Consider the following 11,497-nt stretch of genomic DNA (forward strand, 5'->3'; position numbering starts at 1 on the left):
GACGGTCCTCGCAATGGCTGGTACTCGACTTTCCATTTTTCTCAAGTAGCGAGGTTCCACTATGGATACATACCAAATTTGCACCCATTAAAATCGGCCTTTTTAGATCGTTACTAGGCAAAATTAGTATCAAAATAATTGTAAAATACTGTTTTAGACCACTGGTCTAAAACGCCGTTTCAAAAAACCGTTATCCGTTGAGCTACAGATTTTCAAAGATTTGCCATTTTTCAGAAGGTATAAGCACCACCAGCAGACAGTACCCCTACAACCTTCCCTACTCGATCAACTCTCCCGTCATTCTGGTCATTTATCCCAGAAATTTGAACATAAATAGAGGTGGTTTTTCCCTCCATTCTGTTTCTTCTCTACCACTTTTCTTCAGCATTAAAGTTTGTCTACCAAAGCCTACAACACTTCAGTACACAAACACAACACAACATCAACAACTTACAATGCAATTCACTATCAAGCTTCCCCTTAGTAAATTAGGAGGCTTTACTAACAGTAGTCTTTCGGCTGCCCATGAGTTTTTGGAAATCCAATTGGACAACCAAGAGCTCCAGGAATTCTTCACCCATTATTCCGAATCAACCTCTAGTCCTCATGCTAGAACCCTTTTCCAGTCTAAAGTCGACGCCAAGTTGTGTGAACTTCTTGCTATGCGTCGTTCTTTGGCTGCTTCAATCCCCGCTACTGACTCTGAGGCTGTCTCTAGCGATGAATTTAATGTCTCAGGTTTGGGCTCTCAGCCTGAATCCTCTTGCACCTCTGGCGCTTCCGACGCTGATGTTTCAAGCGACGACAAGGCTGTTGTCCCTGAGCCAGCAGAAACGCCTCTGGAAAAGAAGCCTATCAAGGCTTCTAAAAAGAAGCGCCAGAACCGTAAGCAGTTCAAGACCCAAAAGGCTTCTTCTCCTACTTCTCCTGTGAAAACTAACAAAGATGGAGCCCAGAAATCGAAGAGATTGGCGGCACTTGGCCGTGAAGTGGTGCCTCGTGGCACGAAGGCTCCTCAAGTTGAAGTTGTAGAGGAGGTGGATTTCGAAATTGGTCTTGATGAATCCAGGGAATCTTCTCCAGAGACTGAGTTGGCTGTTGTTGCGAAGAAGCCAGTCTGCAAGGTTCCCTTTGGTCCTGAAAAGGCCCAGCGTGTGGTTCTTCCACCAATTGGAGCATTTTTTGCTTTGAGGGCAAAGCTTTGGTTCAACTTTTTCTCGAGCCAACCGGTCGACAGACCTTTCAGGTTTAAGGCTCGTACTATTAGATCATGGTTCACCCCATCGGTCTTTGAGCCTTTTAAAAAGCTTGCTTCTGTTCAGAAGGCCATCGAGGCTCCTAAGAACATTACCGTGTATGGTCCTCCAGAGAAGATTGTGGTGAAGAAGTTTGAAGGATCTACTAAGGTACCGCAAGTATTGGCTTTCCAAAAAGCTCAGTACTTCTACTCCAAGAGACTTCTCAGCTTTGAGAATCTCTTCAGCCAGTACAAGGTAAACTGGCCTAAGGCTACCAAGAGTCTTGACTTTAAGACTTTGCCTGTTCCTCATACCAACAATAACTTGCAAGTTGGCCAGTTGTCTCAGTATCATGAGTTCATGAGACTCTTGAGACTCTCTGAACTCTCTAACCCATTCCGGGAATGCTTACCCTTAGCGGTTAACGAAGACGATTGGCCTTTGGACTCTCCTCTTCCTCCCCCATCAACCCCTAAGATTGTTGAGCTTAAGGACGACTATGTTCCATCCAAGAGAGCTCTTAAACAGAGAGCTAAGAGACAAGCTAAGAAGGAGAAGAAGAAGGCTAGGGCTGAGAAGGCTGCAAAGAGACCACCTCGCCAATTCAAGAGTGTTACTAATTCTATGGCTAGAAGAGAAAGACGTCGGAGAGCTCAGAGAAATAGAGAGTTTGGTATTGCTCCTCCTCCTCGTCCTCAGAAGATTGATTATACTCCAGTAACTCCAGTGTTTGAGGTTACCTTGACTCTTCCAGCTCCTGTTGTTAAGGAGCCGGTTAACCATTTACAGGTGGGCCAGTTGTCTCAATACCACCACTTCATGAAGCTTTTTAAGTTCTTCAAGCACTGTCGTGTTCAACAATATACTTCTGAGTTCGAGAAGGCCTTCGGAACTATCGAGTTTCCTTTGAACCAAGTCTCCACTGTGGTGCTTCGTGGAGCTAAGATTAAGTTTGTTTCCAAGAGGAAGCCAGCCAAGCAGGTGATCTATCCAATCCAGAATAAGTTGAAGCTTATTGAGTGGGTGAAGGAGGAGCAGGTAAAGGAAGAGCAAGTGATCTACCCAATTCAGAATAAGTTCAAGCTCATTGAATGGATTAAGGAAGAGCCAATTGAGGAAGTAATCTACCCTATCCAGAGCAAATTGAAGCTCATTGGATGGATCAACGAAGAACCAGTTGAGGAAGTGATTTACCCAGTCCAGAGCAAATTGAAGCTTATCGAATGGGTCAAGGAAGAGCCAGTCAAGAAGAAAATCTACCCAATTCAGAGCAAACTTAAGCTCATTGAGTGGACCCAGGAAGAATCAGTCCAGAAGGAAGAAGGTGTCAAGGTTGAGGTTCCTGTTGTTGAGGAACCAAAGGTTTCAGAAAAGCCTAAGAAGGTAAAGAAGACGCCGGTGTTGAAGCCAAAAATCTCCAAGGCCAAAGAGAGAAGAGAGAGGAAGCAGAAAGCCAAGAGATCCCGCGAGTTCACCAACACCACAAGTAATGTTTCAGCTGCTATCAGACCTTTTGCTACGTCTGATAGCATGAGCAAGCCCCAGCCAGTCGATCAATGGAGGAAATAGAAGCACAGAAATCAATGCCCCTACGTTAGCATTGTCGGAGAATAAATATTTATAAGATAAATAAGAAAATAAACATAAATAAATAAATAGAAGAATGGACCGTAGAGGGAATAAAGCACGCAGTGGATATGTACAAGTGCAATAGTGCCCTGGGGTTACCATAAGGTCTCTCGACTCCTTGATCTATGCTATTCTTCATTTAGCTAATTCACTTGTTTTCAATTCCAACAAAGTAAGCATTCACCTTCTCGAGGTTATATCTTTACCGTCCTACTACCCAAATCACCCATACTATACAGCCACCAAGAAGCACCACTCCATGGCCTCCCATTCTTCCAAAACAAAAATTCCAGCCATTTCATCATACTTGGCTTTCTATTATTCCTTCATACGATTTTTTTGTCCATTTGCATAACTTTCCCTCTTCCACCTCCATGGTTGACTCACCGGCGCCTCGCTTGCTACTGATTTCGCAGCCACCAAAGCCTTACTCTTCCAACCAAAAACAATCCACAAAAACAGTTCTCTTATTAACCTTCTCTTCAAACGACTTTCACTTTCAACACCTCTTCTTTTGCTTCTTATTTTGTGCCATTTTGTAGCACGTTGTGGGCCTACTTTGTGGTGCGCAACTGACCCCACATAACATAACTTCTCACCTCTTTTACCTCCAGCTACTACTTCAACAAACAGTACACTTTTCAGTATGGCTGAACAAATTGCAAAAGACGCTAACCAGGCATTCGGTGTTTTGAAGACTCTCTCTAATGACCAGAGATCAGCAGCATTGCACCTGATTCACGACGCTTTGAAGGCTGCCAAGCTGGACATTTTGAAAGCCAACGAGCAAGATATGGAGGCTGCTGAAAAGAACAACTTGGCTGGTTCTTTGATCAAGAGATTGGACTTGGGAAAGAACGATAAGTACGAGACCATGTTGCAGGGCATTGTGGACGTGGCAGCTTTGCCTGATCCAGTTGGAAAAGTCACCATGGCTAAGAAGATCGACGAGGGTCTCGAGTTGCACAGAGTCACGGCTCCTCTTGGTGTTTTGCTCATCATTTTCGAAAGTAGACCTGAGGTTATTGCCAACATCTCGGCATTGGCTATTAAATCAGGCAATTGTGCCATTTTGAAGGGTGGTAAGGAGTCTTACCAGACTTTCAAGGCAATCAGTGATGTTGTCAACAAGACCTTGGAATCGACTCCTGTGCCATCCCACGCTATTCAATTGATCCAATCGAGAGAGGAAGTTGGTGATCTTTTGGCTCAGGACAAGTACATCGACTTGGTCATTCCAAGAGGTTCAAATGCTTTGGTGAGAAATATCAAGGACAACACCAAGATTCCTGTTTTGGGCCACGCCGATGGTATTTGCTCGGTTTTCGTTGACAAGGAGGCTGACTTGACCAAGGCTGCTAAGATCGTGGTTGACTCCAAGACAAACTATCCTGCTGGTTGTAACGCTGTGGAGCAATTGTTGATCCACAAGGACATTGCTTCTGACAAGGAGAAGGTGAACCAGCTTTTGGGCGCTCTCGCTGCTGCTGAGGTCACTCTTCATGTTGTTCCAGAGATCAAGGAACAGATCGAGGGCATTGACTCCAAGCTTGTCCAGGACGCTAAGCCAGATGCATTTGACACTGAGTTCTTGTCCTTTGATATCGCTGTCAAGCCTGTGGAGGATGTAAGTGACGCTATTGCTCACATTAATGAACACTCCTCCAAGCACACTGACTGTGTGGTTACCGAGAACAAGGAGGTTGCTGAGAAGTTCTTGAAGGGTATTGACTCTGCTGGTGTGTACTGGAACTGTTCTACCAGATTTGCCGATGGTTTCAGATACGGTTTCGGTACTGAGGTTGGTATTTCCACCAACAAGATCCACGCCAGAGGCCCTGTGGGCTTGGAAGGTTTGATGAGTTATCAGTACCAGTTGAGAGGTAACGGCCACATTGCCTCTGAGTACGTTGGCGCTGGCGGCAGCAAGACCTTTGTGCACGAGGATCTCGAATACTAGAGGTATGTATTGAGCTATCTATGATACAAAGTGAAGAAATTTATCGTAGTCGTTTGGAGGGAAATCTGGGTATGTGTCAACAACCTTATCGACCTGGTGCTCGGAGAGCTCGAGCTGACTCCATTGTCGAAGCGTGAAGAAATCTGTGAGCTTCTTGATCCATTCCATTCTCTTTTCAATGGTTTCAAGGCTGTTATCTTGTAATTTTCTAGCCCTCAAGTTGGCTCTAATATCACCCAAAGTGTCAACTGCATCATTAAGCTTGATACCTGCAAACTGCTTAGCAATATCGTCCTTAATCATCTTCAGCAACCTAGGAGATTTACCATTGGTGCTGATCATGATCTGAAGAGCATCTTGGTTGAACATTGAGCCAAAGTAGAAGTCACACATCGGTGGTTTATCAGCGATATTCACAGGCAAACGAAGGTACTTAGACTGGTAATACACCTTTCCAGAAAGCACAGGGTCGTCAATGCAACAGCATACACATGCAAACACCTGGTTTTTAACCTGGTCGTCTATCTGAGCATAATGAGACTCGTCAATGTCCTTAAAAGACTCTAACGAAAGCTGTTCTTTCAGCTCGTACATCTGCAAATCTTCAGGTTCATAGTCTCTTTTCAATAACTTATAAAGCTCCCCCTTCTCCTCCAACTCCAAGATCTCTGGGTGTACATTTGGCCCACTGACCACTGTAATCTTAGCCTGGGCTCTGATAAGATGGTGCACACGACTCAAGGCCACGTCGCCGCCTCCAATCACTAAACAGTGCTTATCCTTGACCTGCCAGGCCAATAGTAAAGAACCAGGATGTTTCATTGAGGAGTAGACTGGATGATGGAGGTTGCATCTGGAGGTATACCAAGTAGGTGATGTAAAGTCACGTGGAAACGACACATTGAAGAAACCCCAAGATTGCTTTAATCAAGCAAAGTTTATCAGATGAACCATGTCCTACTATTATTTTGAACATTCCAATTTGGCTGCAAAAGACGTAAGTGTGGCTTCTGGCTGGAGAAGCGATGCTGCGAAATGGGTGCAAATTGAGGCTAAGGCAGTCTCAGAAAGGGTCCACTACAACTGGATACCTTTGACTGAAAAAGCAAAGAAAAAATCGTCGAAGCCTCTTCTTGACCTTAACTAAGAAGCTTCCATCCGTCTTTTAATATTTTTCAACCTTTTTTGTCCCTAACCACCCCTCCACATGGGCTTATCGGGTGCCTCGGTGAGTCAGGCTGAGTCCTCGTGGCTCGAGCATGGTGATTAAGTCACGTGATGCGTCGAGACAAATCCCAATTATTTCACCACCCAAGCCCGATGGCAGAATTAGAACAGGCAAATCTGGGTCTCTCGGCTGCTACTTTACCTGTAAGGTCTCTTCCTTGCTTCCGTCTTCTTCGATGGCACCGATTGATGGGGCTTTATCAGGTTTCTTTTTGTGGCTTATGCAGGATCCCCACGATCGAGACATGCAGCACGTAAAAAAAAAAAAAAATATCAACGTCAGTTCACAGTGTCACAGAACGTCTTTCCCGAATCTCTCAATACTTCAGCCACAAAGAACAAACAATACATAAACCAGCTAAGTTTCCCTCCAAAGCAATTCCTGCTTAAAGTTTATTCCCCATAGCTTGTTTTGTTACATTTTAGTGCTTTTTTTTTTCCTTTTCTTCGACTTCCCGTGGCGTCGATACCCGATAACTGAACCCGAGGCCTAATCGTCAAGAAGCCTTTCCTAATATTTCCCTTTCATCATGCCAGCATATAACAGAAACGAACGCCGTAAGTCGATGGCCGAGCGCCGTCCTAGTGCTTCGTATGCCCCGCTGAAGATTCCCCATTTGACAGGTTTGGAGAAACCCAATGAGCATTCATTGAAGCTCGATCACTGTGACATTTTGATTCTCGGTACGGGTCTTGTGGAGTCTATTTTGGCTGCTTCATTGGCCTGGCAAGGCGTGGAGGTGCTTCACATTGACCATAATAACTACTATGGCGACTCTTCTTCTACATTGACCATTGACCAGATTAAGAAGTGGTGTGTGGAAGTGAACCAGGGCAAAGTACGTCACTTCCTGGACGCTCAGATTTATATCCCTGGTGGTAAGCGGACTAACGAGTTCAACTCCAAGGACTATGGCATTGATTTGACGCCTAGAATCGTCTTCTCCCAGCTGGACCTCTTGGCTCTATTGATTAAGTCGAGGGTCTATAAGTACTTGGAGTTCCAGAGCTTGCTGAACTTCCATGTTTTTGAAAATGACAACTTCAAGAGCAACATCTCGAACACCACCAAAGAGCATATCTTCACAGACCAGCTGTTGTCCTTGACTACTAAGAGACTGTTGATGAAGTTCCTCAAGTTCGTCCTTCAGGACAACAATGATCCAGACAAGAAACAGTTATTGTTGGATAACTCTCAGGTTCCTATTGAGGAGTTTTTGACCAACACTTTCGGCTTGAAGCTGCCTCAGCTGGACGAGCTTATCTATTCGATCGGTCTCGCTAACAGAAACGGCACCAGAACCCCAGAAGCTGTGGCTCGTATCAAGCGTTTCTTGGTCTCATTCGATGTGTATGGTAACTTCCCTGTAATGGTATCGAAATACGGCGGTCCCGGCGAAATCTCCCAAGGTTTCTGCAGAAGTGCTGCTGTCGCTGGTACCACTTACAAGCTCGACACCACGCTTGTTGATTTTGACCCACAGCTCAAGATTGCCAAGTTCAGTGATGGCTCACTGGTCAAGATTCAAGAAAAGGTGGTTGCAGCTCCAACCCAAGTTCCAAAGTTCTTGGCCACTTCATACAAGGAAGCTTCTGAGAAATTGCATCCATTCACCGTGACAAGACTCACTACTATCGTCAGAAAGGATTGCAGAGAATGGATGTCTGAGAATGAGTCCTCTGCGGTGGTTGTTTTCCCACCTGAGTCTTTGCCTACTCACAACGCTCACACAGTTCAAGTTGTGATCCAGAACGGTGGATCTGGTGTTTGTCCACAAGGTCAATCTGTTTGGTACTCTCACACTTGTGAGCAGAATGCTGAAAAGGCAAAGAAGGACTTGGAAAGTGCTTTCGAGAAGATGGAGAATGCTATCTTAAGAGAGAGCGCTACTAACCTTGAGAACTTGCTCGACAAGAAGGACTTTGTCGTTAATGACAGAGGTACTCCAATGCTTGTCAATTCATTCAAGCTTGGTGAGTCTTTGCAGAGCTTTGTTCCTAAGGAGACTTTGGATATCGTTTGTAAGTTTGGATACGTTCAAACTACATATGTCAACCCAGACTTGTCAAACGTCTTGTCTTCGTCCAATGCCACCAACAACATCACACAGGCAACAGTGTCTGATACAGATGACATTATGTTCCTGAACATGCCATCTTCAGAAATCAGTTACGATGGTATTATCAGCGAAGTGAAGATGTTGTACAAGAGAATTACAGGCAGTGACGAAGATTTCTTCGATGTCGACTTTGAAGATGAAGACGACGAATATGAAAGAGCGGCTGCATCCACATCTGCAGTCATTGACAGCGAGCTGGACATTAATGACGATCTGGACTACGACTCTGTCCACCATGAGCCCTTTGGTGCTGGAGCGATGGAATTATAGACTATGCGGGGCCCGCATCGCAACACAGCACGAGTAATTTATTTCAGCCCTGGTGGCACGCAGCAGTGCCTTTTCTGCTTTGATAATTAGAAATATAATGATTCACGAAGATAAAGTAGGTTGGAAGTAGCTTTTTAGTATTCGAATGTTGTTAGGGCTCGAGCCCTAGACAGCGCGGCCCTGGTGGTTAGTAGGCTCAATCTGCAGTACACCATCATCACCACCTATAACCCATTCGCATTTTTCAAAAAAACTTCTTCTCCACTGAGCAGGTTACTGTCGAAGAAGTCTAATAACTACTAATTACAAACATGTCTGACGTCGAAGAACAACAAATTGTCGAGGAGGTTGCCGTTGAGCAGCAGGATGCCGCCATCACCATTGAGGACGCTTTGAAGGTTGTCTTGAGAACCTCCCTTGTCCACGATGGTTTGGCCAGAGGTTTGAGAGAAGCTTCTAAGGCTCTTTCCAGAAAGGAGGCCCAGTTGTGTGTTCTCTGTGACTCTGTCACCGAGGCTTCTATCATCAAGTTGGTTGAGGCTTTGTGTAACGAGGGTGACGAGAAGATCCCATTGATCAAGGTTTCCGACGCCAAGTTGTTGGGAGAGTGGGCCGGTTTGTGCCAGTTGGACAGAGAGGGTAACGCCAGAAAGGTCGTTGGTGCCTCTTGTGTTGTTGTCAAGAACTGGGGTGCTGACTCTGAGGAGAGAAACGTCTTGTTGGAGCACTTCTCCCAGCAGTAAGTGCACTGCACTGACGCTAGCAGCTGTAGATAGACGCTGTGAACGCTGTTTCTAGTGTTTGTACTAATCCACATCTGTGAAAATAATATTGAATGTACTTGTAGAAGAAGATCGTGAAGGTAATGGTAGAATTAATGGTTGCGTGTGACATGAGACTCGAGTCAAGTAGTCAAAGGATGAAGAGGGACCAAGGCATATTTAGGCATGAGATGGATCAAAGGTTTTTCTGATGCGCTCATCTTAACAGAGACGGTTTGGAACTGCGTCACTACGCTAGCGTCATAATCAACGAGGTAATATTCATCTATAAAAAGGCTTCTGATTCGTAAGTGTCTTTTCGGTCCAAATGTATTAAATCCAGGATGAACAATAGTCGATTGGCCCCATTTATTTGTCATGTGCTTAAAGGCTTTCGTTTTGTCGTAGTCTTCATTTAATAACATGGGCAGCTTTTCGCAGCCATTTCTAGTACACTATTGTTGATACCATGATGGTCGTAAGGCTTCAAAAGAGCTTTCTTTCTTCTTTTGCCAGGAATAGTTTCCTTGTCGTTTTAGCAAGCAAAAAAATTCCTTGATGTAACTATTGTTTATTTTTGTTTTTCTATTAAACATATACTCAAACTACTGTTTCTCTTACATTTATGCTTATCATACATATTTTCTCACCAGATATGCCGTGCACTAACAAAACACAAATGTCCATAACAAATCCGAATAAACGTAAAATTCAAAAAATAAGCCAAAAATCCTTACTTTTTATGTTGCACCAACCCAGAAAGCCCTCCATTGACTTATTTTTCCTTCTTCTCTCCCACAATACACGGTGCATCAAAACCATCGAATCCATCACAACCACACTTTCGCACCCAAAACATAGAGACATCACAACCACTGATACCATCCATGGACGACAAGCACGAGCGTCGTGAGGCACGAACGCGAGGTGCAGGGTATGTAAGAGGAGCTTGAAAGTCATAGATTTTGTACTAACATTAGAAATAAATACTCTGTTGATGACTTTAGTATCAAGTCTCCAGAGAAGTCGGAACAGTCTCCCTTGGCTTCCCCAGAGCTTCCTAGGAAACGCAAACAACAGTTGCCAGTCCAGGGCAAAATTGACCATGACGTTCCTACCATCAGCCCGCCGGATTCAAAGCGAACCAAACTACTAGAGTCTTTGGACTCGGCTCTAATAAAGCCTGAAGATACTGATCTACCCAAGCTTAGAAGACATTCACAAACATCAAGTACGAAAGCACAGGCACGCAAGAACTACCAGGCTGCTAGAGATAGACGGAAGCTGATGTTCAGTTCGGACGACGAAGATGAAGAGAAGGAATTCTCGCCAACGCCAATGCTAGACTTTAATGCTTCCCAAACACCAGACTATGAGGAGGAGACTAAAGCTACGGTCAAGGCTGAACCGGAGAGCCCGCAGCTACAACAGGAGGAGAGTGTTGAGCCAGTGAAAAGAAGACGAGGCAGGCCTCGTAAGGGCGAACAAGAGAAGAAGCTGATGACCGTTACCAGAAGGTCTAAGCGTATTGTTGAGAACCCAGATCTTCGGAAGCACCATACCCCTGAGCCCGCCATTCTGCTAATACCCAAACCACTTCGTGCGTTAGGACTTGGGCTACAGACATTTTCAAGCGAAACGAAGCCGGAACCTACCGCTAATCTGATTACAAAACTGGCCCTGGGTCGCCAGAAGCCCTTGACTGTGGACGCTGAGCGTCTACATACTGCCAGCTCAAGGGATAAACGTTTCACGCTCACCACGCTTGATGTTCTTCGGCAGCTCATTGATGAAACGAGCCCAAAGGCAGTGAAGAATGAAATCATCAACGAATCCGCCGTGTTGTACGAGTTCAAAGCTCATTTACTCTACAGTATCAGTCACCTAATGGACATACATGCTGCTACCAAGGATATCAGCCATGATGTGATGGAGGTGCAACGACAGAAAACAGAGATGAGGAAGAATATTCTTGAGCTCAAGAAAGAACATGCTAATGTTGGAGAACAACTTAATAGACTACGAAACGAGCATAATTTGCATAAGGAGAAGCAAGCTCAGTTCAATAATACTGTTGATGCGCTTGCAGCCTTGAAAGAAGCTACAGGCAATCCAGAGGCGTTCCAAGGAAATACCAGTCTCAGTGATACCGTCATGCTAAAGCTTGCAGATGTATCTCGAGTATATCATCCGCAGCTGGGGCTTCAGCAGCAACTACAGATCATAAATGACGAGCTAGCGAAAAAGCTCGAAAGCAGAACATAGTCAAGTTGTGTTTATTAATGACGCCTG

General features: G+C 44.9%; 6 protein-coding genes across 6 annotated transcripts; 5 read left to right on the forward strand and 1 right to left on the reverse strand. All coding sequences in view use genetic code 12, as the record gives it.

Annotated features, from left to right (window-relative positions):
- Positions 1 to 455: 455 nt before the first annotated feature.
- On the forward strand, positions 456 to 2,807 carry CXQ85_003906 (uncharacterized protein; the record flags this gene model as incomplete). The annotated part of the gene is made up of 1 exon (XM_025487540.1): positions 456 to 2,807. One exon carries the CDS (start codon positions 456 to 458, stop codon positions 2,805 to 2,807), a length of 2,352 nt encoding a protein of 783 aa, XP_025344556.1.
- Positions 2,808 to 3,513: 706 nt separating this feature from the next.
- Positions 3,514 to 4,827, forward strand: PRO2 (glutamate-5-semialdehyde dehydrogenase; the record flags this gene model as incomplete). The annotated part of the gene is made up of 1 exon (XM_025487541.1): positions 3,514 to 4,827. The coding sequence occupies one exon, from the start codon at positions 3,514 to 3,516 to the stop codon at positions 4,825 to 4,827; it is 1,314 nt and encodes a 437-aa protein (XP_025344557.1).
- An 85-nt stretch (positions 4,828 to 4,912) lies between these two features.
- Positions 4,913 to 5,649, reverse strand: MET8 (bifunctional precorrin-2 dehydrogenase/sirohydrochlorin ferrochelatase; the record flags this gene model as incomplete). Its single annotated transcript, XM_025487542.1, has 2 exons — positions 4,913 to 4,920; positions 4,947 to 5,649. 2 exons carry the CDS (start codon positions 5,647 to 5,649, stop codon positions 4,913 to 4,915), a joined length of 711 nt encoding a protein of 236 aa, XP_025344558.1.
- Positions 5,650 to 6,584: 935 nt separating this feature from the next.
- On the forward strand, positions 6,585 to 8,444 carry CXQ85_003909 (GTPase-activating protein; the record flags this gene model as incomplete). The annotated part of the gene is made up of 1 exon (XM_025487543.1): positions 6,585 to 8,444. The coding sequence occupies one exon, from the start codon at positions 6,585 to 6,587 to the stop codon at positions 8,442 to 8,444; it is 1,860 nt and encodes a 619-aa protein (XP_025344559.1).
- Positions 8,445 to 8,755: 311 nt separating this feature from the next.
- On the forward strand, positions 8,756 to 9,187 carry RPS12 (40S ribosomal protein eS12; the record flags this gene model as incomplete). The annotated part of the gene is made up of 1 exon (XM_025487544.1): positions 8,756 to 9,187. The coding sequence occupies one exon, from the start codon at positions 8,756 to 8,758 to the stop codon at positions 9,185 to 9,187; it is 432 nt and encodes a 143-aa protein (XP_025344560.1).
- A 905-nt stretch (positions 9,188 to 10,092) lies between these two features.
- Positions 10,093 to 11,470, forward strand: CXQ85_003911 (uncharacterized protein; the record flags this gene model as incomplete). Its single annotated transcript, XM_025487545.1, has 2 exons — positions 10,093 to 10,139; positions 10,186 to 11,470. 2 exons carry the CDS (start codon positions 10,093 to 10,095, stop codon positions 11,468 to 11,470), a joined length of 1,332 nt encoding a protein of 443 aa, XP_025344561.1.
- Positions 11,471 to 11,497: the final 27 nt, after the last annotated feature.

Source organism: Candidozyma haemuli, assembly GCF_002926055.2.
Source record: "Candidozyma haemuli strain B11899 chromosome Unknown F_2014730914, whole genome shotgun sequence".
NCBI classification, from domain to species: domain Eukaryota; kingdom Fungi; phylum Ascomycota; class Pichiomycetes; order Serinales; family Metschnikowiaceae; genus Candidozyma; species Candidozyma haemuli.